This window comes from Eleutherodactylus coqui, chromosome 4, assembly GCF_035609145.1.
Source record: "Eleutherodactylus coqui strain aEleCoq1 chromosome 4, aEleCoq1.hap1, whole genome shotgun sequence".
Lineage (NCBI taxonomy): Eukaryota > Metazoa > Chordata > Amphibia > Anura > Eleutherodactylidae > Eleutherodactylus > Eleutherodactylus coqui.
The window spans coordinates 149004879-149032253 of NC_089840.1; the positions used below are offsets into that span (position 1 = coordinate 149004879).

Consider the following 27375-nt stretch of genomic DNA (forward strand, 5'->3'; position numbering starts at 1 on the left):
GAAAAATAATGTGCTACTTTGATAGATCGGACTTTTACAGACGTGGCGCTATCAAATACATATTTTTATTTTATGATTTAGATTTTTTAATAATAGATATGGCAAAAGGGGGGTGATTTAAACTTTTATAACTTTTTTTTTTACAATTAAAAAAACTTCATTGATTTTTTTTTTTTACTTTACTTTGAAGTCCCCCTAGGGGACTTTAACATGCGATGCTTTGATTGCTCCTGCAGTATGACGTAATGCTATAGTATTACGTCATACTGCTTTTTGACAGGCAGTCTATCAAGCCACCCTGTGTGGATGGCTTGATAGGCAGTCTGTTAAGGCAGCCCTGGGGCCATTCATTAGGCCCCCGGCTGCCATGACATCTGCACGGCTCCCCCGATCTCACAGCGGGGGGGCCGTGCGGGACACCCGAACAGCGTTCGGGGGATTTAAAGGGTTAATAGCCGCGAACGGCCGAGCGCGGCTATTGTCCGCAGGTGTCAGCTGTAATAAACAGCTGACGCCCGCGCTGCATGGAGGGAGATAGCGCCGCTACCTCCCTCCATACACGTCCTGCAACAGCAGGACGTAGTTTTACTATAGCCCCGTCACTAAGGGGTTAAAAAATCATAACTCCTTTATTTATCCATTAACATAGCTGCATGAGGCCTTGTTTTTTTGCAGGGTGAGTTGTATTTTTCAATGGTGCTATTTATTGTACCATATAATGTACTGAAATCTTTTTAAAAATTCTAAGTGGAGAGAAATGGAAAAAAACAGACATTCCGCCATCTTTCAGTGCACCTTGTTTCTACGGCGCACAAACTGCAACAAAAATGACATAACTTTATTCTATGGGTCAGTATGATTACTACAATGTAAAACTTTTATAGATTTTTTTGGCTGTACTACTTGTAGTTTTGGTTTTTTTTTTACATTATTTTTGATCTCCATTTTCTGCGCACAATTACTTTTTTAAATTTTTCTGTCAAAATAGTTGAGTCAGTGCTTATTTTGTGCGGTACGTCCTGTAGTTTCCGTTGGTACCATTTTTTAAAACAAACGACTTTTTGACTGCTTTTTATTACATTTATTTTTTCGGACAACGTTCAGCGTGCGGGGTAAATAATAATAATCAGACTTTTACGGATGCAGCGATACCAAATACGTATTTTTGCTTTAATATTTAGATTCTAATATTGCAAATATGGCAAAAGGGTTTTTTTTTTTTTTTAACTTTACTTTTTTTTAAATAATTAGTAAAGCTTTGTTTTTTATTTTTACAGTTTCTTTTAGTCCCCAGGGGGAACCACAACCAGCGATGCTTTGCTTGCTCCTGCAGTATGATGTAATGCCATAGCATTACATCATCCTGCATTCTGACAGGCAGCCCACCAAGCCACCCCCCGGGAAGGCTTGATCCCGGCTGCCATGACACCTGCACGGCTCCCCTTGCAAAATATGTAATAAAAGTAATCACGTCATACACACTCTAAAACAGTACCAATAAAATCTACAGCTTATCACACAAAAAACAAGCCTTGATACAGCTCTATTGATGGAAAAATTAAAGGGGTTGTCCCGCGCCGAAACGTTTTTTTTTTTTTCAATAGCCCCCCCGTTCGGCGCGAGACAAACCCGATGCATGTGTTGAAAAAAAAAAACGGATAGTACTTACCCGAATCCCCGCGCTCCGGTGACTTCTTACTTACCTTGCGAAGATGGCCGCCGGGATCTTCACCCTCGGTGGACCGCAGGTCTTCTGTGCGGTCCATTGCCGATTCCAGCCTCCTGATTGGCTGGAATCGGCACACGTGACGGGGCGGAGCTACGAGGAGCAGCTCTCCAGCACGAGCAGCCCCATTCAACACGGAGAAGACCGGACTGCGCAAGCGCGTCTAATCGGGCGATTAGACGCTGAAAATTAGACGGCACCATGGAGACGGGGACGCTAGCAACGGAACAGGTAAGTGAATAACTTCTGTATGGCTCATATTTAATGCACGATGTATATTACAAAGTGCATTAATATGGCCATACAGAAGTGTATACCCCAACTTTGTTTCGCGGGACAACCCCTTTAAGTCTTTGAATGCAGTATTGCAAAAAAAAAATTCTAAAAAAAAGGTTGTTATTGTGCAAAAGTGGAAAACAATATATGCATAATTTTGTTATCGTCATAATCAGAAGTAAGGTAATTTATACTGCATAATGAACAACATAAAAAACAAATGGCAGAATTGCTGCAAATTTTCACCCTGCCCTTTAAAAAAATGTAATAAAAAGGTTAGACATTATATATCCCAAAATGGTACGAATAAAAAACTACAGTTCACCACACAAAAAAGAAGTCTTCATACGGCCATGTCGACGGAAAAATAAGTTTTGGCTTTCGAAAAGTGGGGATGAAAATACCAAAATTCGGCGCGTCTTTAGGTCCAAAACAGTCCCTATTCTTAAAGTGACGCCTCAGTCCTGGAAAAACAAAACCGCTGCCCCCTTTTCTCTGAGTACCTGATAGACTAATGATGCTACTAATCTACAGTGTGTAAAGGCCCATTTACACACACACATATCTTTCAAAAGATTGAAAAGATAAGCGATCAATTTGCATAAAGTACTAATAGGCACTAATTGCTATTAGTACTTTATAAGCTTCATTTGCATGCAAATGAGTTTCTGGAAGCTCTTAGGAAACTTAGCAGGAGGCTTGAGCTCTGTAGTTAGCTCATTGTTTTCCCACGGGCTCCCCGTGAAGAATTCAGCACCACACCAGATAGCAAACCTAGCCTGCGGTCCTGCTTATCAGCTGTTCTGCTGGTGGGGCTGAGAACAGATGTAACAATGTTATCAGCTGTAATCCGCGCTGCTCGCCCAGCAGAACACAGTGTGAAGCCCTGCTTATCAGCTGTTCTGCTGAAGCACGGTTTTCAAGCAGAACTAAAACCGTTGTTCGGCCGAGCAGTGAAAGATGGACACATTTAGACAACGATTATTGCTCAAAAGACGAATTTTGAGTGATAATCATTGTGTCTAAATGGGCCTTAAGACACTACATTGATTAACCAGCACTGTCCACGTGAGACGTGCTGAGAAGCAGTGCAGTCATCTTTGTTTGTCCAGGCCTGCAGAGCCACTTTAATGGGTTAATGTGGAAATAAAAAGCATAATCATTGATTGTGGGTTTCACATTGAGCACTAGATGCCAATACAAAACTTCAAAAAAGGGGAGACGGAAACTATGAACGGACGCTAACGCAGGTGTGAAAGCAGCCTAACTGCAACTATGAGCATCAGGACAGGATTGGTGATAAATAATTCACAAGCAAATATCACCCAACTACTGACTGGAACGTCACATTCCGTTGTGTTTTTCACCAATCGTGGTTAAAGTAGTTTGTGCACCATTGTGTGTAATTGCCAGCTTTCATTACATGTGGCTTGAAATTGCCATCGTGTTTTGCTGCATTCACAGTCAGGTTATCGTCAAATCTGGTTGTCTCTTTTAGGACTCCTTCACACTGGAGATCGCAGTATCGCTGCAAGAAAATCACAGCAAAATGGCACGTGCTCACACGATTTGAGTGTCAGCGGTGCTTTTTCCTGAGAATAATATCGCAAAAAGGTTTTGTTTTTTTTTTACACCACAGCACAAGTGAAAACATCCCAAACATGGGAATAAAACCATTGAAAAGGATTGGTTTCAGAATTCTACATTTTCAGTTACTCTCATGTCGCACAATTTTATCACCAGGGTGAAGGCAGCCTCAAGCATATAAGAAAAAAAAACGGTTGTAATTTTTCAATTTTTTTGCATTTAAGTGCTAAAATTGGTATTGAATATATTAATGCTACCTCCTGTACAGCAGGGCCGACCAATTACCTTGAGGTAGGTCATCTTGCGTCTACTAAAAGTCTGACATACTTGGCATATAACAACTGTGGTTGGCTCCGACCACCACCAAGATTTATGCAATATGCTTATCAAACATTCAGATTTCTTTTCATTCAACACTTCAGTGTCTGAGGAGCAGCGGGGTTAAGGCGTTCCTCACCTGTCACAGGACTTCTGCACATCTGCCTGCGTGTTTTTTTTTTGTTGTTTTACTGCTGTAGATCAAGCTTGAAGTGCAGCCCCTCTGCATCCACTGCTTATGGTTAGGCATTCAGCTTCACTAGCAACTGGGACATTAGGACTTTTCTTAGTTGTAGGGGTGGGGGCGTTCTACAAAGACTCAGCTTTCCTGACACCTGAGACATTAGGATGTCTCTTAGCCGTGGGGGAGGGGCAGTCGGCACATATTCAGCTTCTCTGACACTGGGACATTAGGCCTTCTCATAGTTGTGGGGTAGCGGCAGTGTGCACATATTCAGCTTCCCTGTACTCACTTCTAGATCTGCAGACAGTGTGGACACAATCTCTGCCTGTCCTAATCCTGTAATTACCGAACCTGATATGTGCACCTATCTTGTGTGTTTGTCTGATCTCTAGATATGCTGTGACTATGCAAACACACAAGACCCAGTAGAGACCGGTAATATAGATCAGTCCAGTAAGGATTCTGCTGCTTTGCCCACAGCAATCTGAAGACATATATAATGCCTTCAACATCAAGTGAAGTGCGCATATAAGGTTAGGTAAATATAATATCAAGAGAGAATATCAGAGATTGTGACCACACTGACTGCAGATCTGAGAGCAGTATTAGTGCACGAAACCTGAGCCTACAAAGACAGCCCCTCCCCCACATCTAAGAAACATCCTAAAGTCTTTAAAGATTTTCAATGGTAAAACCAAAAGAAAATTCAAGTTATACAAGATTGATGAGAGACACAAGCTATTGCATGAGCATAAGTTGTCTGCAAAGTAAGGCATGCTTTAAAAAAATTAAACTTTTAAAGTTTTGACATGTCATAGTAACACGTCAGAAGTATTGATCAGTAGGGTTCTGGGTGCTGAGACCCCCACTGATCGCTAAAACAAACGGGGCAGAGGCATCCAGCTGGGCACAGTACCTGTGTGGCAGTTCTCGTCCCTGCTCAGAGAGTTGTATGGGCGCCACAGAAAGTCTAGAGCATCAGTACAGCACTCACTAATAGCAGCTGAATGGGCACCTTGGACCCCACCGAGCAATAGTTCTGACATGTCATGTTTTTTTTGTTGTTTTTTTTAAGGTTATTTAGTTACATTTTCATGGTGTCTTCACACGTAGCTAATTTGCTGTGGAATTAGAAACAGATCTGCAGCAGATTTCACTTCTTCGATGTGAATTCAATTGTTGCAGATCAGCAGCAGATCGGATATGTGTGAAAACATTCGTGGAAGCAGAGAATCATCTTGTAGCCTAAAGAGTTTATCCAGTTTGAGCTACTCCAGGCATAAGAGTGATTGTCTAATCAAGGTAACTCCTTCCCCCAACAGGACATCAAGGCATACAGATGCCAGAGACCCCTCTGCATGTAAAACTGCACATAAAACCTGCTTCCACATTGCAGCTCACCCACACATCACATCGTTTTCTAAATATCAGGACAACGGAGTGTAACCGACTACAATACCCAGCAGCACTCGCAAAAGATAGCTGGAGGTTCCAGCAGCCGTGACCCTGAATACTAGAACAATGTATGTACTGGAGCACCCTATTTAGCCCGACTGCAGACATTTCCTGCCACAGCTTACCATTCCTTCAAACCGTGCCAGTTCTATCGACAGTTTACATCTTTACAGACTGGATGATACAGAATACAATCTGTTCATTTTAAAACTTCACACTATTATTAGGAAATATATAAGATTATGAATGTTTATCAGTGCTCGTCTCTCGTGGCTCTACTAACGGTGTACGGTATATGCAGCTACAACTGTGCCAACAAGATGCTCAGCAAATTCATTGGTGCCAATGACCATAAAAGGCTTTCCTAGGAATATTAGAAGGCCGGTGAAGACATTTGTACCAACATATTTAATATTACATTCTTTCTTATCCAGAGTCCTCATTTTCCATGGTATCACTAACATTCTCTTCTGCCAACCCTTAAGCCCTTTCCTGTGAAAAGGGTACAAAGCAGAAACATGTGTTGGTGTCATAATCTCATGCCAGTCACTGTGCCCTGCTGGTGCTTGCGGATCTTGTTAAGTAGCTCCATGTACTGCATCATGGTGTCTGCGGGTGAATAGAGGGCATCATGTTTCGAGTTGAAAACAGGGGGAACAGTTGGCGCATGATTACCCATAAAACTCTGCATGAACTCCACCATTAGGTTCCAGCAGTCTCCTGGCACAGCGCAAGGGCAGTAGTCCACCTGGGAAAGGAGGAGTCGTGAAAATTAGTTTTGTATTACATTTAGCAGTAACAAATCATTTCCACCCCAAAATCTGAAATTAACCATTTATTTGTAAAACAGAAGATTATCAAATTAACTTTTTTGGCGCAGTTATTAGTCTACACATGCGGTAGACTACTTTCTAGACTTACTGTATATTTTTCACGGTGCCAGAAGTAGTATCTGCCGACCACAAGTACAAATCAAGACCAAATTAATAGTTCCAGCTTTCCCCAGGTATTCGGCTGGAGAAAGACAAGGACAGCAGCCTGGGACATGCAGTATTCTGCTCTGCAAGTACTCAATGCTAAACAGCAGATAAAGTTCCTAGGAGCGGGGTAACATGTTATCGGTCACCCACAACCTTCAGGACAACACATCAGCAGTGGAAATGGAGCAAGACATGCTGCCTGTTGAGACTCATGGGTTGTCTCTATAATGTATGACCATGTCGAGTCCTCCACAGATTCTCAATAGTAAGTCTGCCCCATTGTTTATCCTTTGCAGTGCTGCTTGTCTGTTCAATATCGAGTAGATTCTGTGATGTAATGATACTGGTAGAATGTCACCCATTATTCCGTGTCAATCTGCTACCTAAAACGAGGGGGGGGGGTCTAAGCACGGATAACCCTTTTTAGAAAAAAAGCTTTCAACTTTATTAGTCATCCTTGAACGCTTCAAGCTATCCATTGCCTCGAAGTATGTTAGTCACGTATCAGCTGGTGGAAACAGAGGTGGCTAACCAACCTGTCAGAAATGGTAAGCGGTGGCAGTGAGGTGTGTTAGGCATGCAGGTTGTGATTTGGGCTCCATCTTGCATGAATGCAGGATCTGGAAGTAAGTCGACCCCGTAGTCTGGCCCTGGGTGCTGTACGTCATAGGTTGGTAAATGTCAGATCTGTGACAGATGCTGAGGTTTAGGAGTTGCGGCTCCTCTGGAACCCACCATCGTTTGACAGCTCTCTAGTTTTTGCACAATGTGGGCAGAGAACTGTCAATCCGTGGCAAGATCCAGGAAAGCCCCAGCTCATGAACATGGGGGACTACACGGCACCCACTCACCACTGAGCAAAATAGCAGGGTAAACAGTATTATTCTGCAGACTACAGCAAGAAGCGCAGAAAGTGCTGCAGTCAGTTTCTGCCCCTACTTTATACTGTCCTCAGATCGGCCCGCACAAACCTGGTGATCTCTTCTCTAAAGCAAACAACCCTTTTAAGTAAAATGAGGATTTACTCAAGTAGGTAGTTGTCTGATGATAGTCTGTTTGAAGGAACAGGGATTATTAGCAGCACTCCCCTTAAGGTCTCATTGGTTTCAAAAATGTCAGTGTTCTCTACCCATTTAACATTTCACATCCATTTTTCACATTTCAGTTAGAGCAAGAAAAAACTTCTGCCCCCCCCCCCCCCCCCCAACCACTTTTAGATATGATTTGTAACACTCTTTCGGAAATAAAAGCAGTATGCTCATTTCTTGCTATGGACAACCAACCTTATTTCTTTGCATTAGTTCTGAAAAATGTCCCCATATAACCTTGGTCCCATTCGCTGTGGTATTTATATAACAAGTACTATTGATCTACACCCTCTGCGTGCCTTGTCATGAGGAAAAGTACATGTTGCTATGTTTTACGTTTTTATTTGTTAAGGCCCAACGTCCAGGGGCGGGTTTGATTTGCGGAATCCATGCAGGAGATCCGCAAGTTAAGCAGCCCATAGAGATGCATGGGCATCTGCAAATGGATTAAAACATGAGGATTTGGTTTGTGGATCTTTTGGTCTGGAAAACAAATCGCAGCATGCTGACACTGCGGGTGTGCCATGCTGATACACGGGAAAGCAGGAAAAAAAACTGTACTGCGCATGTCTGACCATGAGCCATGAGAACCATGTGCAGTACAGCAAACCCGGAAGTGGAGGGATCCGCGCAGACACCGCTGCCGGGGGAATGCAGGTAAGCAGGGCTCACTGGCCGCGGGCAGTGCTTGACTTCCTGCACGGAATCCGCATGTCCTGTGGACATTAGACCTAAAGCACACTCAAGTTGTGAAAAACTTTTCACAAGTAGCCAGGTCTTCATTGGTTGCTGCTGTTTGCACTCAGTTTGTGTCTATGTATTCAGTATTCCATGTAGATTTGCCCATTTTTTTGCTGCCCTGCTATTTGCAGTCCTTTGCGGGTGGCACCGTGTCCTAAACAGCCATTCTGCCAGTACTGTACTGCCTGGAACTTGCTCTCCCACACTCCCATACAGCTTTCACAGCCCTGGTCAAATCAGCTGCAAAACAGCATCTATATGAATGCAGTAACAGATGAATCGAACATTCATCCAAGTATCAGCAGAAATGGTTTGTGATATCATGATGTCCTACACAATCCTACAGACCCCTATTAATAGCCTAATAACCCCTATTAATGTCTGCACTCCTATCTGTCAACAGATCTGTGACGATCTTACAGTAAGCAGAGCCCTGGGAGCTAGTCTGTGCAGATAGTCCAGCTACCACTTCCAGCAGAACGTCTCCATGTTCCCGTTACTACAGGAGTAAAATGCCCAACGACAGGCAGTGGTTTGAAAAGCTGCAGAAAGGGAGACCCCTAATGACGGGAACTTCAAACTTGATTTTCAATGGTAAGGCAAAGGAAAAAATTAAATATAGGAGAAGAAGTTGTTAATGCAGTAGATTATAATATTGATGATACAAATATGGGCTGTTAGATGAGCATAAGCAAATTAAGGTACCTCCACAGATATCCCTCGACCACTCTGTCCCATAGTGACTGTACCAATCTTGATGAGAAAATCACAAAACTGGTAGCGTGTGCCACGTGTCTCCATCTTGTTGGCCTTTGCATTTTGAAAGAATCCTTTGAGTTTAATCATCAATACATCCAGGTTCTGGTCAGCGACTAAGCAGGGGCCATTCTCAAACAAAGCAAAGGTGCTGAGAGGGTGTTCCGAGCAGTGCATGATGTAAAGAAGCTTTCCAGACTGGGCTAGATTACGTCCATGCAAAGAGAAAAGTGAGTCAGTTACTATATTCGCAGTCCAGGTAATGGGTAATACCACGCACATCCTATATAATGTTAAGATACAATCCCAGTATCACCTGCTTGGACAGCCAATGCAAGCCAGACGTAACACTTGTACACAACTGCCAGAATAGAGATTGCTGTCGCCTGGGGGTCTTCCACTGCACTTCACTTATGCCATAACTACGACATGCTATGTAACGTGGTTTTAGTATCTCTCCTGTGCAGAGCCCCCTTTGGATTCCAAATATTGTCCTCTTGTCAACCCCTCTAGTCTCAGTGACCATGGAGTCTGGGATCCTAACAGAGACCCATCTGACATAGTCAAAGGCAATACTTCAAGTAAGGGCCTAAGAAAGTGCCATCTGTGAAGCCGACATCTGGAGCTGTGGGAGATGGCACTGCAATCCATGAAGGACTAAATAATTAGACTGATCACTATCCATCCTGTGCAGAGCCCCCTTTGGATTCCAAATATTGTCCTCTTGTCAACCCCTCTAGTCTCAGTGACCATGGAGTCTGGGATCCTAACAGAGACCCATCTGACATAGTCAAAGGCAATACTTTAAGTAAGGGCCTAAGAAAGTGCCATCTGTGAAGCCGACATCTGGAGCTGTGGGAGATGGCACTGCAATCCATGAAGGACTAAATAATTAGACTGATCACTATCCATCCACTGCCCCACCCCACGCTTCCATTCATCGCAGCGGCCAATTAAGTTTGTAAATGTAGCGATTTGTAAATGATTTAGTAGAAGTTTTGTTTTAACGGGCTACTTTCTGTGATACTGACTGGACAACTAGCGGCGCCGTCTCCCCATTTATAATTACATGGTCCCACAGCTAAATGACACATCGGTTTGTGTATTATGACGTCCCGATACCTGTCGTGCCCACATTGGTCCCTGCAGTGTGGTAGGTCTCACAGTCTACATAGAAGGTCCCTTGCTTCTCAGCTCCCAGCTGCTCCAGCTTGCGGGTGAGGATTTCAACAGTTTGCTGCACACTTTTCCCTTCCGCGAGTGGAACCTGCGTGACACTAAACAAGGAACAGAAAGGGGTTATCTAGTATATCTGACAGCAAAGAAAACCACAATGGCTCTTCAAAGCAGATGAGTGTTTACTACAGGGAATCTGAAGACAACATGCAATATACCATTATAACTCTTACTCCCCCGGACAGATCCTAAGGCGGGCGTGAGAGCGGTCTCCCTCGGACAGACCCCCAACGCAGCCGCGAGATGCCTCCCCCAGACAGACTCCAACGCGGGCGCGAGAGCGGCCCCCTCCTGAACAGATCCAAATTTGAGCGCGAGAGCGGCCCCCGACCCCTCCCGCACAGACCCCAACTGGGTCGCGAGAGCGCACCCCCCCGGACAAACCCCAACGTGGGTGCGAGAGCGGCGTCCCTTTCCCCGGGCAGAACACCAATGCGGGCGCGACAGCGGCTTCGCCCGGACAGAACACCAACGCGGGCGCGACAGCGGCTTCGCCCAGACAGAACACCAACGCGGGCGCGACAGCGGCTTCGCCCGGACAGAACACCAACGCGGGCGCGACAGCGGCTTCGCCCGGACAGAACACCAACGCGGGCGCGACAGCGGCTTCGCCCGGACAGAACACCAACGCGGGCGCGACAGCGGCTTCGCCCGGACAGAACACCAACGCGGGCGCGACAGCGGCTTCGCCCGGACAGAACACCAACGCGGGCGCGACAGCGGCTTCGCCCGGACAGAACACCAACGCGGGCGCGACAGCGGCTTCGCCCGGACAGAACACCAACGCGGGCGCGACAGCGGCTTCGCCCGGACAGAACACCAACGCGGGCGCGACAGCGGCTTCGCCAGGACAGACCCCCAACGCGGGCGCGACAGCGTCTTCACGCGGACAAACCCCAACGTGGGTGCGAGAGCGGCGTCCCTTTCCCCGGGCAGAACACCAATGCGGGCGCGACAGCGGCTTCGCCCGGACAGAACACCAACGCGGGCGCGACAGCGGCTTCGCCCAGACAGAACACCAACGCGGGCGCGACAGCGGCTTCGCCCGGACAGAACACCAACGCGGGCGCGACAGCGGCTTCGCCCGGACAGAACACCAACGCGGGCGCGACAGCGGCTTCGCCCGGACAGAACACCAACGCGGGCGCGACAGCGGCTTCGCCCGGACAGAACACCAACGCGGGCGCGACAGCGGCTTCGCCCGGACAAACCCCCAACGCGGGCGCGAGAGCGGCCTCGACCGGACAGACCCCCCAACGCGGGCGCGAGAGCGGCCTCGCCCGGACAGACCCCCCAACGCGGGCGCGGGAGCGGCCTCGCCCGGACAGACCCAACGCGGGCGCGAGAGCGGCCTCGCCCGGACAGACCCCCCAACGCGGGCGCGAGAGCGGCCTCGCCCGGACAGACCCCCCCAACGCGGGCGCGAGAGCGGCCTCGCCCGGACAGACCCCCAACGCGGGCGCGAGAGCGGCCTCCCCCGGACAGACCCCCAACGCGGGCGCGAGAGCGGCCTCCCCCGGACAGACCCCCAACGCGGGCGCGAGAGCGGCCTCCCCCGGACAGACCCCCAACGCGGGCGCGAGAGCGGCCTCCCCCGGACAGACCCCCAACGCGGGCGCGAGAGCGGCCTCCCCCGGACAGACCCCCAACGCGGGCGCGAGAGCGGCCTCCCCCGGACAGACCCCCAACGCGGGCGCGAGAGCGGCCTCCCCCGGACAGACCCCCAACGCGGGCGCGAGAGCGGCCTCCCCCGGACAGACCCCCAACGCGGGCGCGAGAGCGGCCTCTCCCGGACAGACCCCCAACGCGGGCGCGAGAGCGGCCTCTCCCGGACTGACCCCAACGCGGGCGCGAGAGCGGCCTCTCCCGGACTGACCCCAACGCGGGCGCGACAGCGGCTTCACGCGGACAGACCCCCAACGCGGGCGCGACAGCGTCTTCACGCGGACAAACCCCCAACGCGGGCGCGAAAACGGCCTCGCCCGGACAGACCCCAACGCGGGCGCGAGAGCGGCCTCGCCCGGACAGACCCCCAACGCGGGCGCGAGAGCGGCCTCGCCCGGACAGACCCCCAACGCGGGCGCGAGAGCGGCCTCGCCCGGACAGACCCCCAACGCGGGCGCGAGAGCGGCCTCGCCCGGACAGACCCCCAACGCGGGCGCGAGAGCGGCCTCGCCCGGACAGACCCCCAACGCGGGCGCGAGAGCGGCCTCGCCCGGACAGACCCCCAACGCGGGCGCGAGAGCGGCCTCGCCCGGACAGACCCCCAACGCGGGCGCGAGAGCGGCCTCGCCCGGACAGACCCCCAACGCGGGCGCGAGAGCGGCCTCGCCCGGACAGACCCCCAACGCGGGCGCGAGAGCGGCCTCGCCCGGACAGACCCCCAACGCGGGCGCGAGAGCGGCCTCCCCCGGACAGACCCCCAACGCGGGCGCGAGAGCGGCCTCCCCCGGACAGACCCCCAACGCGGGCGCGAGAGCGGCCTCCCCCGGACAGACCCCCAACGCGGGCGCGAGAGCGGCCTCCCCCGGACAGACCCCCAACGCGGGCGCGAGAGCGGCCTCCCCCGGACAGACCCCCAACGCGGGCGCGAGAGCGGCCTCCCCCGGACAGACCCCCAACGCGGGCGCGAGAGCGGCCTCCCCCGGACAGACCCCCAACGCGGGCGCGAGAGCGGCCTCTCCCGGACTGACCCCAACGCGGGCGCGAGAGCGGCCTCTCCCGGACTGACCCCAACGCGGGCGCGAGAGCGGCCTCTCCCGGACTGACCCCAACGCGGGCGCGAGAGCGGCCTCTCCCGGACTGACCCCAACGCGGGCGCGAGAGCGGCCTCTCCCGGACAGACCCCAACGCGGGCGCGAGAGCGGCCTCTCCCGGACAGACCCCAATGCGGGTGCAAGAGCGGCCTAACACAGATGAATACATGATGTGACGTCTGCTTACATAACATAAGGGGGCTGCACATGTGTTTTGGGAGCTCCGGGTGGAGGTTCTGTCGCAGATCCAGCTTACAATACCGTTAAAAAAAAAGCGCAGCTATGCGGAAAAAAATCAGACTCTTCATTTAGTTTTAATATTTCACTAAACTTTCCTTATAGGATGTAAAGTCTCCGGTAACCGATAGCAACAGCACACAGCGAGGGGCACTCATTGTCAGCACAACTTCATTGTACAGGTTCCCTTTTAAGAGCTTCACACTAAGACATATTAACCCTTTGTATAGCAAGTATAACACAGATTCATAACACCTTCCCAGTAATCCACACTCACCATGTCACCCCCATGATGGCTCCCAATCGGCGCTCGCAGATGACGTAGGCGCACAGATGTCACGTAGATTGTGTGGCTTACTTACATGAGGCGCCGGATATTGAGTCCATTTCCGTATTATGTTCCACCTGACATACGTGCGGGGCGCATATTTCTGTTTTCAGCCGCACTTAAGCAGCGCTGCTGATTAGAGCCACCTGATTGGCTCTTAGGCACCACGTGAGTACACAGCGTGCACGCGGATTGCCTTCAGCAGCCGTGTGCACTACACACTACAGTGAAGCAGACGTACACTACACTTAAGCAGCACGGGGTTAGGTTTAGGGTTACCTAAACCTAAACCTAACCCCAACCCCAACCCTAAACCTAACCCCGTGCTGCTAAGTGTAGTGTGTAGTGCACACGGCTGCTGAAGGCAATCCGCGTGCACGCTGTGTAGTCACGTGGTGCCGAAGAGCCAATCAGGTGGCTCTAATCAGCAGCGCTGCTTAAGTGCGGCTGAAAACAGAAATATGCGTGCGGGGCTACAACAACATGGCCGCCGCATTTCCTCTGCTACTGAAGTGCGGCTCAAATACCAAATATGCTCTGCGTAGCCTCTTAAGAGACTGACAGCGCATGCGCAGCAGACGCTGACCGGCACATGTTTCGAGATGCCGAAACAGCGGAGCTCCCGGGGTACAGCTCCTCGGCATGTGTCTCTGGCGGAGCAGATCTTGCAGGACGGGGCGGCCAGGCCCGGCTCCAGGGGAAAACGGCGGGGAGCAGCGCCCGAGGAGGAGGCGGACGGCTATGTGGACGAGAAGCTGTCGCGGAGGATCTTGGAGCAGGCCCGCATACAGCAGGAGGAGCTGGAGGCCGAGCATGGAGGGGGTCCCCTGCCGCCCGAGGAGAGAACCACTGTGCTGGGTAAGTGGACGGCCTCCGGTAGGTACACCTAGGAGGCCTCAGGGTTTGGGGGCAGGCGTGCGGCCCACCTAGACCACCAGTTCTGTCTGAGGACAGCCCCCATCCCGTTATCAGTCGGGTCCCATTGCCTTCCGGCCAGCGGCATTGTGCTGGATTGAGACGGTGCTGCATGCCGCACTACTTCTAGTGGACATCCGACAGACCCTGCGATGTTGATGTAAGTGAACCCCAATATAGTCATGTGTTTATGGCGTGGAGCGCACCGCGAGGACCGGGGACGGAGCTGGGGATCTGCGCTGCAGTTGGGGAGCGGTTACACGGCATTGTTTCAACATACTATGATCCATCTGGCGGTTCTGTCACTGGCACAGAAAACAGTGCTGGACCCCCAGATGGAAGTGCCGCGTAGTGGGGAACAGGTGCCATGTTGTCCGTTCTTTGAGGTTTCCATTTTATTTGGATTATAGAATGGCGAACTCCACAGATAATGGTTCGCCGGACGGGCGCAAGAGTGGCATATCTTCCACAATATACGGCGGTTCCAGCGCTGTTTTCTGCATCTGTGACAGAACGCAGGAACGGAATCGCACAGCGAGCTAAAAGCCGTCTGTGAGCGTCCCCCAAGGGATCCGCAGGGAGGTTCAGCGCTTGTTGTGACAGATCCACGTGTGGACTTGAAGAAAGGATCTCCGTGCGGCGCAGATCTGCACTCTTGCACACGGGTGTGATGTGCCGCCACGATGTGATGCAGCTGTACCGTCTCAGGTAGATTTCTTGTACTTTTGCGCAGCTTACAAGAGCCGATGCAACGACTCTGACTCGGAGGACGACGAGTGGCCGACGCTGCAGAGAGCGGCCTCCATGGACGCAGCGGGCTACCGGGAGGACGTGCAGGTGGACCCGGAGGACGAGAGGGCCATGGAGATGTTCATGAACAAGAATCCCCCGCTAAGGTGAGCCGCTATCTGCGGGGAGAGGAGCTGGTGCAGGGTAATGTCAAGTACCCGGCCGGTGGAGGCAGCCTGATCCACCCTAGACCTCGTGACTTGCTGCTTTTTATCTTATCGGTGTATATGATGGTTTCCCCCCCTCACTACGTGGTACAATCCTGCTACATTGCATCTCCGGCGCACTGTGGGGGGCTGTCCTGTGGTGCCTGTGGCTCTTCCTCTTTTCACCACGGCCACCAGAACCTTATGCCCTGCGACTCATTGCCTTTGATTGTAACGGCAACTTCAACGCTTCATCCATTCAGGGGTTTTCTATAATGCTTATATTAACCCCTTAAAGATCAGACTTGGTGATTAGTGATCACTTATTAGTGATTCTGCCCATCTGGTGACTTTTTTTTTTTTTCTTATTTTTTTTACCTTCAGCTACCAAAAAGGACTTTTGCAGCCTTTTTATTCTCTTAGACATGTAGGCTAGGTTCACATGGGGCGGAATTTCCATGCAGACTTTCTGCATGGAAATTCTGCCAGCATTTTTATCCTGAGATAAAGCAGCAAAGTGGATGAGATTCGCAAAAATCTCATCCACACTCAGTGGAGAAGCCTTTTCGGCCAAGCCATGATGAAACTGACATGCCACACAGAATTCAAAGCCGTGGCATGTCAATTTTATTACTATGACCGCAGTGGAGTGCAGGCGGCAAAGCCGCTTCAAAACTGGTGCCGGACGGCCATGCAGTCCCGCTGTGGTCATTCCACAGAATCTACGCCCCGTGTGACTGCAACTATAGGGCTATTTTTTTAAATTTTTTCACTGATTTTTATTTACTGTACATACTCGAGTATAAGCCTAGTTTTTCAGCACACCTTTTTTGTGCTGAAAAAGCCCCCCTCGGCTTATACTCGAGTCAGGGAAGGCTTTAAAAAAAACAACCCTCCATACTCCCCTCCCAGCCGGTGTCTGTGTCTCGTGCGGCACTTATCTGTGTAACAATAGACCTGTGTGGCACAGAATGTAATTACTGCATTAATGGTTTTCTCCAGGAGTTTGTTTTTACAATAAGCCTTCGATATCCGATGCGTGAAGATCTGACACCAATCAGATGGTAGGGGCAAAGTGCTCCGGTTAGCCATGTGGCCCCTTGATAGTTTACTAGGCACAGCTTTCGAATGGGTCACAGCACCATGACTCCTTCAATCAGCAGGGATTCCAGGAGTCGGACCCCCACTCATCCAGTATTGCTGGCTTGTCCTAAGGATAGAACCTCGGTATTGGAGTCCCTTTTAATCTCCTTTAGAGCAGAACCAAATGTAAATCCGCTTCACTGTAATTGTTTTTATTGTTTTAGGCAAACGCTTGCTGACATAATTATGGAAAAGATCACAGAGAAACAAACTGAAGTAGCGTCAGCGATGTCGGAGGTCTCCGGAAGACCAATGCCACAACTTGACCCCAGAGTGTTAGAAGTATACAAAGGCGTAAAAGAAGTACGGTGCCATACTGCCGACTATTTAGCTCCTTCCTGCCAGTGTTCACTTCCGGGAAGGATTTGAATAAGGGCTTATTTACACGGGCTAGAATCTTGTGTGAGCTTTGTCTGTTGCGAGATGCTCAAATATGAAGTCCATTCTTTTCTGTGTTTTTTTTTTTTTTTTTTTTTGTTTTTTGCGAAGAGTTGTGTGTTTGTTTTTTGTTTTTTTTGTTATAAAGGCACTTTGGCAAGCGTGATATGAGGCAGAGCTACCCAACCCGATATCACGCTTGCCCGTTTGAATGTAGTCTGACCCAGACTGCAGCACAACAATGGCCTTCAGTGCCCGACCAGTGCTACTATCGCTTGTGATCTACAACTAATAGCAATGGTGGACTGTAAGACTTGTGCATCAGGGATGTGTTTTCTCCTTTCAGGTGTTATCCACATACCGTAGTGGGAAACTACCCAAAGCATTCAAGATTGTGCCGGCGTTGGCAAACTGGGAGCAGATCCTGTACATCACTGAGCCGGAGTCTTGGACTGCTGCAGCGATGTACCAAGCTACACGGTATGCGGAGACACTCCATCATCCTGTATAACCACCGCAGTAACGCTGTTGGGTCGTCATGTCTGTTCTGTTGTTTTCTGTCCGCCAGAATCTTTTCTTCGAATTTGCCTGAACGTATGGCGCAGCGGTTTTATAACTTGGTGTTGCTTCCACGGGTGCGAGATGACATTACGGAGTACAAACGTCTCAACTTCCACCTTTACCTGGCTCTTAAGAAGGCGCTGTTCAAGCCTGGTGCTTGGTTCAAAGGTAAGTCTGGTGTGCGATAAGGATGTAGGAAAATATCACAACGCAATCCTGTTTTGCGCATAATATCGCAGATATAAAAATGGTTTAAAGATCACTTTTAGAGTAAGCTTAATATCTCAAGTAAGATTTCCAGCCCAAACCAAAAAAAGTTCATATTTTTAATAATCGGGTAAAGTTACTAAGCGGTATGTGCCCATATTTTGGTGAAATTTTCAGAAAAAAAAATTCACTTTGTGGTAGAAAACTGGTGTTGGTCACTTCTATGACCGTGCTCAACGAGAGGGCCAGGGCTTAAAATTCACAACGTGTGCCAAAATTACACCAACATTTTGCCACAAAATGTTAGCTTAAACTAATCCAAAACTAATGGCCCTTTTACACGGGACGAACTGTCCACAAACTATGTTCGGCACTCCTCTCTGTGATGATCAATTCTGTGCTGTGGAACAGGAGCGAGGTCGGCAGGGAGTCGGACTGTTCTCTCCCCCCTGCCCGCCTCCATTAACCCCTTGAGTGGCGGGTTTCCTACCCCTCTGTCGTGCCCATCAGGGCAGGTTTTTTAAATGGGCCAATCATTTAATTTCAACTAATTTTGCAGTCGCGTTCCAAGAGCCATAACGTTTTCATTTTTCCATTGACACGGCCATGTGAGGGCTTGTTTTTTGCTGGAGAAGTTGTACTTTTTGATGGCATCATTTTTGGGTATATATAATGTATTGCATAACTTTTGTGAAGAAATTTGTAGGGAGATTAGGGAAAAAGTAATACAAATTTAAATCACCCTCCTTTTGCCATATCTATAATAAAAAAATCTAAATCCTAAAAGAAAAATACATATTTGGTATCGCCGCGTCTGTAAATGTCTGATCTATCAAAATAGGGCATTATTTACCCCCCACGGTGAACGTAATCCAAAAAAAAAATAAAGAACGCCAGAAATACACTTTTTCAGTCACCCCTGTCTCCCAGAAAAAATGCAATAAAAAGCGATCAAAAAGTCGTATGTATTCCAAAATGGTACCAACGTTAACTACAGGACGTCCTGCAAAAAATGAGCCCTTGCTCAAGTACGTCGATGGAAAAATAAAGTTATTGTGCGCAGAAGATGCAGCAGAAAATAATTTTTAAAAATTAAATGTCTTTGAACAAAATACAAGTGCTATAGTAAAAAAAAGGATACACATTTGGTATCGTAGTAATCGCACTGACCCATAGAATAAAGTTATCATGTCGTTTTTGTTGCAGTTTGTGTGCCGTAGAAACAAAACGCACTGAAGGATGGCGGAATGTCATTTTTCTTTCATTTTACTCCACTTAGATTTCTGTAAAAGGTTTTCAGTACATTATATGGTACTTTAAATGGCACTATTAAAAAATACAACTCATTCCGCAAAAAGCAACAAGCCCTCATACAGCGACGTCGATGGATAAATAAAGGAGTTATGATTTTTTTAAACGGGGGGAGGAAAAAAAGAAATGGACAAGTGGTTTAATTTTATTTAATTTTATAAAATTTTTAACTTTTTTTATTTTTGTCCCTTTAGGGGACTTCCACAGAGACCCAGCAGGACTCCCTGATCACATTCTGGGGGGGTCCGATGGTGACAGCCCTTTACATGCTGCAGTCACATAGACTACAGCATGAAAGGGTTAACACAGCAGAGATCAGAGGTTTTCTCTGATCTCTGCTGAAAGAGCAGGTACCTAGCTGTCCTCTGACAGCCAAGCACCAGCTCTCCCTGCAACAGAGACCATCGGCTTGCTTCTGACAAGCCGATGGTCTCTATAGCAACCTGTAAACAAAGCAGGACATTAGAAGCAGGAGATTGCCGGCATATCGGCAATATCTTCCTGCTTCTCGTTGTCCTGCTTTGTTCTCTGTGGGTCTATGCAGGCAGAGCACACTGTCACAGCTTGTGGCATTGTGCTCTGCAGCTCCCATAGTGATACATAGCCCGGAAATCTTCCGGACTATATCACTATTGGCAGTGGAGCTCGTCCCGGAAAATTTCCGGGCGTGCCACTCAAGGGGTTAACTGTAAGCAGACAGTCATTTAGTCTCTGCATGCATTTACACGGGACAACTAGCGTTCAAATACCCGCAGGAGAGCAGGAGCCTGAACAACTACCAACTATAATCATTCCGTGTAAAACGGTCTTAAGCCGATAGGTTTTATAAAGCTAGACAAAAAGTTGTACCAAATCTATCATGCAGCATTAGTTACAGTGATCAATTTGACACCTTTTCAGACGGCCTTGTCTAAGTTTACACTGGCTATCTATTAGGATTAGTAAATCTACCCACTGTGTATTTATTCAAGCCCCCCCCCCCCCTTTTTTTTTGTCTTTCAATGGCCATTTAGCAAAAGTGATAACAAGAACCATTTAAACTAGTGACCATCAATCCTACTGTGAATGTCTGATTAGGGACCGATTTACACGACCATGATTTTAGGCACTGCGTTGATTGTGTATTCAGCGGACAGCACATGGCCTCATTATAGCCTATGAAGCTAATGGCATTTATGGGGGAAAAAAATCACTGCTAATCTGATTCTCGACAGGAATAGGACATGCAATGTGCACCACCAATGCAGACCACAGACCTATTGTCGGTACTGGTGTATCTTGTCTCCACCAGCTACTGAATGGCCGCTGTTTAAACTGCACAATGAACGATGAAGCTCATCACTTATCGTTTATGCAGCATAAAAGATCAGCAATGAAGCTTATTGTGCAGTTTAAATAGCCGCTATTCAATAGCGACCGGCCGCTGTGTATCTCAATACACACCACCCCACCCCCTGCTGGCCATTCCGTGAGCGTGACGGCTCTGCTACCTCCCATGGGAGCGAGGAGGAAATAGACGAGTGTCAGGAATTGTTTGCCTGACATTCGTCCTGTGTAAATGGACCTTAACAAAGCTGCCAAAAATCTAACATTTGCAGAGATGAATAAGTATCAGAACTTGATCAAACTGTAGCTTTAGGAGCTTCTGCTTTGTACACGGACAGATACATCCCACTTGTATTAAATTGTATGTCATTCCTCTCATCACTCTACAACACCTCATCTAGGAATCCTCATCCCTCTCTGTGAGTCTGGAACTTGTACCCTGAGAGAAGCCGTGATCATTGGAAGCATCCTGACTAAATGCTCTATTCCCGTTCTTCACTCCAGGTACGGTCATTACGCAATAGTAGTAAAGCATAAAAAGCCATATGTATATATTTGATATTGAAAATTGTACTAACCCTTAAAATAAGCAGTAACCTACTACAGGAGTGATTGGCTGCAGCAGTCACATATCCTGGCCAGCAGCAACCAGGCAGCACAGTGACCGTGGAGCATTTTTTAAGTTGCAGGAAAACCCTTTTAACATGCTGCATGGTGAAATTGCGGTCTTCAACTCTCAAAACAATCCCCCTAGCTGAAGCAATGTTTCCTGGGCCAGCGCAGTGAAGTTGCGTGCACCTGCTTTGGCTTGCACTGCATATTACACACGTGCTGAATCTGTCATTTAGGATTGCAGCACTGGGTACGTGCGTGGATGAGCTAAGTACAACCCACTGCACTGCACATGGCTCAGTCCTGGACTGCATTAATATAACTGGGTAGTTGTCTGCCTTTAACCCCTCAGTGTCCAACGTTGGTGTTTCTTTACAGCAGTCACTAAGGGTCTTTATACTAGGCTGCCATAAAAACGCAGTTGGCTAGTCCAAGTCTCGCATGTGGGTCCTGGGAAAAGCCTACCTCGGCTGTCTACTGGAAGACTTGCTTATTCTCTAAAGGCTGGGTGCAGGGAAACCTACTAACCTGGGTGTTTAACCCCCTACAGAGATGAACCGTGATCACCTCATGTAAGCAGCCGACAAGGGGATGGGCTTCCCCTGTCAGGTATCAGGACCCCACAACATGATTGCAAGGTCCTAGTGGGTTTCCATGACAGCCGCAGCCTAATCAAGGCTTCTGGGTTTGCTAGGCTAGAAGACCCTGCCTCCGGGGTCTGATGAGTAATCTATCAAAAGTATATTGCACTGTACCAGCTAAGTAGTGCAGTATACCAGCATTCGCACCTGCAAGTTGCTTGTGGGGGAGAGTTAGCTGAATTCACAAAAAAAGTTGAAAAGGAAAAAATTCCTACAAAACCACTTTTGCTATGAAGAGAAAAAAAACCCGCATTACATATCGTGTTTGCAATTGCCCATTTTCTAAAAATATGTTGCTTATTTTGCACAATGAACAGTTCTTTTTAAAAAAAAAACAAAACATGAAGTATTGATATTTTAACTAGTGTTTTTATTGTGCAGGAGTAGTAAAAAAAAAGTTACTTTTGAAATATAAGGCAATGAAGAGTGATAGAAAAGTCGCAGAAACCCCAAAACTACAATTGTGGAAAAGTAGTAACGTGTTGTAAAAATGATATATAATTTTGGTATCGCCATAATTGTATGGACCCACAGCATAAATGTAACATTTAATTTATATAGTACAGTGAGCAATATAAGAAAAAAATAGAGGAAAACCTTTTTGCACATGAAAAATCAATTCACACATTTTAAGCCCCTTTAGAAAAATGATGCACTTAAGTTTTTCATTGTGATGCACTTACAAAGCTTCATACTTGTTTTGTCTGGAGTACTCTCCACTGAGATTTGTGGCTGGTGGACATTCCCTGCATCCATCAACTACAAGCTCAGCTCCTCCCTCCCCTCTGCTGTCAGAGGCTCTGTAACCACGCCCATTCAATGCTACATAATGCTATCTCTGTTTACTAGTGGGGGACAGAGTGCTGGTGCAGTTGATTGCAGTGCTATCTCTGGACCAAACAAGGTGCTGGGAGCTGAGCTCCACTAAAAACAGAGCCTGGTTGTACTATGATCTTGATGGAAAGCGGAGCAAAACAATACAGTATTAGAAGGTGCAGCATGTCAGGGCGTGGGCACTGGTGACATAACCAGCATTTCCCAACACTGTCATAGATGACAATGAGCTTTCCATAGATGGCACTTCCTTGTGTGTAGGACTTGCATGAACCTACAAATAACAGTGCTGCCTCCTTCCTGTCACTGCAGAAAGCCCCTGACTGGCTGTGTCTCACAAATCTTTCATTGTGTAATGTGTACTCTTTCACAGCATTCTGTGGCCCTCAGGAGCTCAGACTAGGGGAGCGCCCAAGAGCAGCACTGGGGATTCTGCTAATCTGTCAGTCCTCCAATCTGCAGCTTCTTAGAAACAATTTTCATACAGTTTTCCATTTTATTTTTACACTCAAACTCTTCATTTCCAAAGACACAATGATTAAAGTAAGAGTGCAAAGCTGTACATAACCTTTAATGCCAGAGGACATAACTTTAAGTCTTGGCAGGGTGGTACCTAATTTGACAGGTTGCGTCCTGTGGATGGCGCGGGCTCAGGAGCTCGGCCCGCGCAAGTCAGCTGTTACTGATAGCCTGCCTCCTTCTGTAACAGGGCCGGCTGCATAAGAACAGCAGTCACCATCGTAACCCCCCACCCCACCCACTGCAATCTATGTAGACCACGGCATGTAAAAGGTTCACCGAGGCAGTGCGCTGCCTCTGACCTCATTGGCCCTCCAATATAATCGTGGAGGGCCAATGGGTTGCTATTAAAAGCCATAAGGCATTCTAATACAGGAGTACTTCTATTTATTATAGTAATCATGGCTGTTATGGTTCAAGTTTCCTACAGGGAACATCAAAAAATGTAGAATAAAAAAACAAACACTTTTGCACACTTATTTGTATAAAATTAAAATTTTATACAAAGGCAAAAAGCAAAACATGTTTTTTGTGTTCATACTGTCTTCTTGAAATTGCAATAAAAGTGATCAGTAAAGCCATATGTACTCCAAAATTCTACAAATGAAAACTACAGTTCGTTGAGGAAAATAACAGGCCCTCACACAGCTCTGACCATGGAAAAATAAAAAATGTTATGGGACTTGAATTAAGAAGAAAAAAAAAAGTTTAAAATCAGGTGTTATGCAGAAGTGTAAAAACCTTCTAAAAACTTTAATTTGGTATTGTCGTGATGTTTACCTGAAGAACAAATGTATCGTTATTGATCGTTGGCAGAATTGATGCATTTTCTTCCTGCTGTCACCCCCCCCCAAAACTTTAAGTTTAACGGCTCATGCCCACGGCCGTGACGAGCTCCGCAAGCGGAATACCGCAGCTAAAAACTGCAGTATTGTAGGTGTGTGTGTTTTTTCTTTTGAATAACTATATAAGAAATACAAGTAGAATAGAAGTTTGTTGCTTTTTTTTCCCCCCTCAAAACAGCAGCTGATTTTTATGACTTTCTGATATATGTAATTAACCGAATTAGGTTTTGTTTTTTTTTTGTTTTTTTTCTTCATGAAAAATCATCCTGCATCTGCTTCCGCCTCTCCTGTTTACCTGAAGGCTGTTGCTAGAGAAAATCCATATACAGCCAATGAGTGTAGACTGCTCTTCACTGTCTGCAGCCTTCATCAGCTATTCAGGGCATCCTGTAATCACTTCAGCTGCTTCCATCGCTGCTTCCTTTCAGCTTCACATCACATGGGTGGCCGGAGCGATGACATCACCTTGTGGAATGACCTGAAGTGATTACAGGTCTAAGAAGCCATGTCTAATGAGTAGAGAGGGACCATTTAAAATTGCCTTTTCTTTAGATTGAAATGTGTAAATTACAAATGCATTTAAAAATGTTTAGTAGAAAAATGGTATTCACTAAAAAAAATCGGTCACCAAAACAGGAAGCAACTGTAAGGAAATAATTCTCAGGTCAGAGTAGTCTTGAAGATGTTCTCATATCTGTCTAACTCCCTGCTTTACTTCTCACAGTGCGGCTATGCTGAAGATTGCAGAGATGACGTATAATGGGGCAAACAGTATCTTCCTTCGGCTGCTCATCGACAAGAAGTATGCTCTTCCCTTCCGGGTTCTTGATGCACTTGTCTTCCACTTCTTGCAGTTTCGCTCGGATGGTAGAGAGCTCCCTGTACTTTGGCATCAGTGTCTTCTTACGTTGTGCCAGCGCTACAAGGAAGATATGTCCTCTGAGCAGAAAGAGACCTTACTGGAGCTACTCCGAATCCACACTCATCCTCATATATCTAATGAAATCCGTAGAGAGCTGGTTCATTCTAAATCTAGAGATGTTGAGTGTGCCCCACCGACAGGCATGGACTAATCGTTAGAAGGATGCTGAGAGGTAAAAGAATGGAGCTCTCAGCCGAACAAGAGCAGCCTAACACAAGTTTTCTCTGGACATATTTACATTTTGGAATAAGTCTTTCTGCAGTGCTTTCATGTCTATAGATAGTTAATACGCTGACAGCAGCAGAGGTTGCTTGAAGACTAGGAGCCGGTGGGGAACGGGAAACCTTTCCGTAGAAGACAAGAATTTATTTTGAGGTCATTTTGGCAATTTTTGAAGAAAAGAAAAATACAGTTTTGCACCAATAGTTTCTGAACATTTGGCATTATTGCCAATAAATATATTATGTTTGCTCTGCAGCTATATTTGTTTGCAAAAGAAGCAACTTAAGGCTGGATTCACATGGGACGAAAATCTTGCGGAATGTTTACAGCGTGGACCGCATAGAATTTCTGCAGCTTAGAAGTATCGTGGGTTTTCAAGCGGCTTATTCTACTGCTGCCAGCTCTTCCCAATAGAGAGAAGAGGTGGCCGCAGCGGAAACGGCGATAAAATTGACATGCCACGGCTTTGCATTCCACGCAGCGTGTCAATTTCAGTGCGGCTTGGCCATAGCATGTGGACGAGAGTTTTGCAAATCTTGTCCACTTTGCTGCTTTATCCTGGGATAAAGCTTGCTGATGGAATTTCAGTGCAGAAAGCCTACACGGAAATTCCGCGGCAATTCCTCCCAATGTGAACCCAGCCTAAAAAATACTTTACTGAAAACTGTGAAAGAAGCAAGAATATTTTGGTTTTAATTACTCCAATAGATTCTATGTAACGGTCTTGAGCAGAGTGATAAACAATGGAAGTTTCATTTTCGCTACAGTCTCTAAGCAGGGAGGCCCATCGGCTCTCTTGTGACATGTTCGTGGGCTGTTGATAGGCTCCAGCCTGACATGACAACCCTATCAAAGGCTCCCAGGTTTGCCATGTATTTCAGCCCATTAAGCCATGCCTGTGCCCGCACTTGGTCGACCGCTGGTAAAAGTGCACTATACTGCAGTGCAGAAATACAGTCATGAGAGAAATTAAGTGCACCCCTTTTTTAAATTCTATGGTCTTATGTATCTGGACATAAAAATAAATATTATATACATACAGATCGGTAGGACTCACTCACATGGGTGTATGTGTCCTGCATATTATGCACATACGTCTCATCCGTATAAAATATGCAGTACACAACAATACACGTGTACATGCATATTTGCAGTGTATGTTAAATTCTAAAAGCGTATATTGATGCGTAATATGCGCCAAAAGCGGATGGGCCATGGTTTTTCACGCATATAAAAAGACAGATATGAGTTGCCCAGTAGAAAGCAATGGGCTTTTAGCATTGTGTATTATGTACATGTAAAATAATTACATAACGTGGGTGACATGCCTATTTAAAGCCTTAAAATTGGGCAAGGACCTCCCCTGATGAACACCTGATCTGTTAGTGTCACTATTTACCAAAAACTAGGTCAAAATGCAGAAGAAATAAATCCATAGCTTCTGGAACTACCTTTAGAAGCAATGCCTTGAAGTAATCCTTTTCTGTATGATTTATCAGTTTCTCACATCGTTCTGGACGAATTTTGGCCAAATCTTCCTTACGTTGCTTCATCTCACTGACATCTATAGCTATTCATAGAATCCTAGATTGGTAGAGTTGGATAGGACCTCCAGGGTCATCTGGTCCAACCCCCTGCTTAGTTCAGGATCACTAAATCATCCCAGACTGATGTCTGTCCAGCCTTTGAACACTTCCATTGAAGGAGAAGTCACCACATCCATGGTAACCTGTTGATTATGCAATTTGTGCATGAACGAGGTTTAAAGTAGTAGAATTGCATGTGACAGGGTGCTTATTACTGTACTTTTTGCGCATGCAGGGCTGTTCACACACGTGAGCTTGGAGGATGTTCACCACTTTGTGGAATCTGTTTTTTGATGTCTCAAAACCATGATCACCCAAAAGGTGGATAAACCAGTCATTAAAGAGCTGTTCTTAATACAGTGATCATTCAGTGTAATTGTTTTTAAGTTTCTTCAACCCCCCCCCCCCCCCCTTCCTTCCTTCTCCTTTCCCAGTATGCACATAAAGATAATCAAAGAAAATAAATATTGGCATTATCACATCTGTAGAAGTCCAAACTATTAAAATACTGCATTATCTACCCGGTACAGTGAACGTTATACAACAAAGGAGAAGAATCTTGCCAGAAGTACTTGTGGTAATTGGACTGACGCTCAGCATGAACCTGTTCATTTTACTGCACTTGCTGGAAAAAAATGGACCCAAGAAAACAATACTAAATTGCAGTTTATTTTTTTTCCTATTTCTGCCTAATTAAAAATTTTGGAAAAGTTATACTATATATTGTTTGGTACAGTAAATGGGACCATT

General features: G+C 47.0%; 2 protein-coding genes across 2 annotated transcripts; one reads left to right on the forward strand and one right to left on the reverse strand.

The window, feature by feature from the left end:
* Positions 1-5935: 5935 nt before the first annotated feature.
* On the reverse strand, positions 5936-13804 carry MED20 (mediator complex subunit 20). The gene is made up of 4 exons (XM_066600296.1): positions 13618-13804; positions 10234-10388; positions 9061-9314; positions 5936-6294 (listed from the first exon to the last, which is right to left on the reverse strand). Exons 1-4 carry the CDS (start codon positions 13629-13631, stop codon positions 6076-6078), a joined length of 642 nt encoding a protein of 213 aa, XP_066456393.1. The 5' UTR covers positions 13632-13804; the 3' UTR covers positions 5936-6075.
* Positions 13805-14187: 383 nt separating this feature from the next.
* Positions 14188-26988, forward strand: BYSL (bystin like). The gene is made up of 7 exons (XM_066600297.1): positions 14188-14526; positions 15317-15479; positions 16826-16964; positions 17386-17519; positions 17608-17768; positions 20846-20948; positions 24620-26988. Exons 1-7 carry the CDS (start codon positions 14271-14273, stop codon positions 24966-24968), a joined length of 1305 nt encoding a protein of 434 aa, XP_066456394.1. The 5' UTR covers positions 14188-14270; the 3' UTR covers positions 24969-26988.
* Positions 26989-27375: the final 387 nt, after the last annotated feature.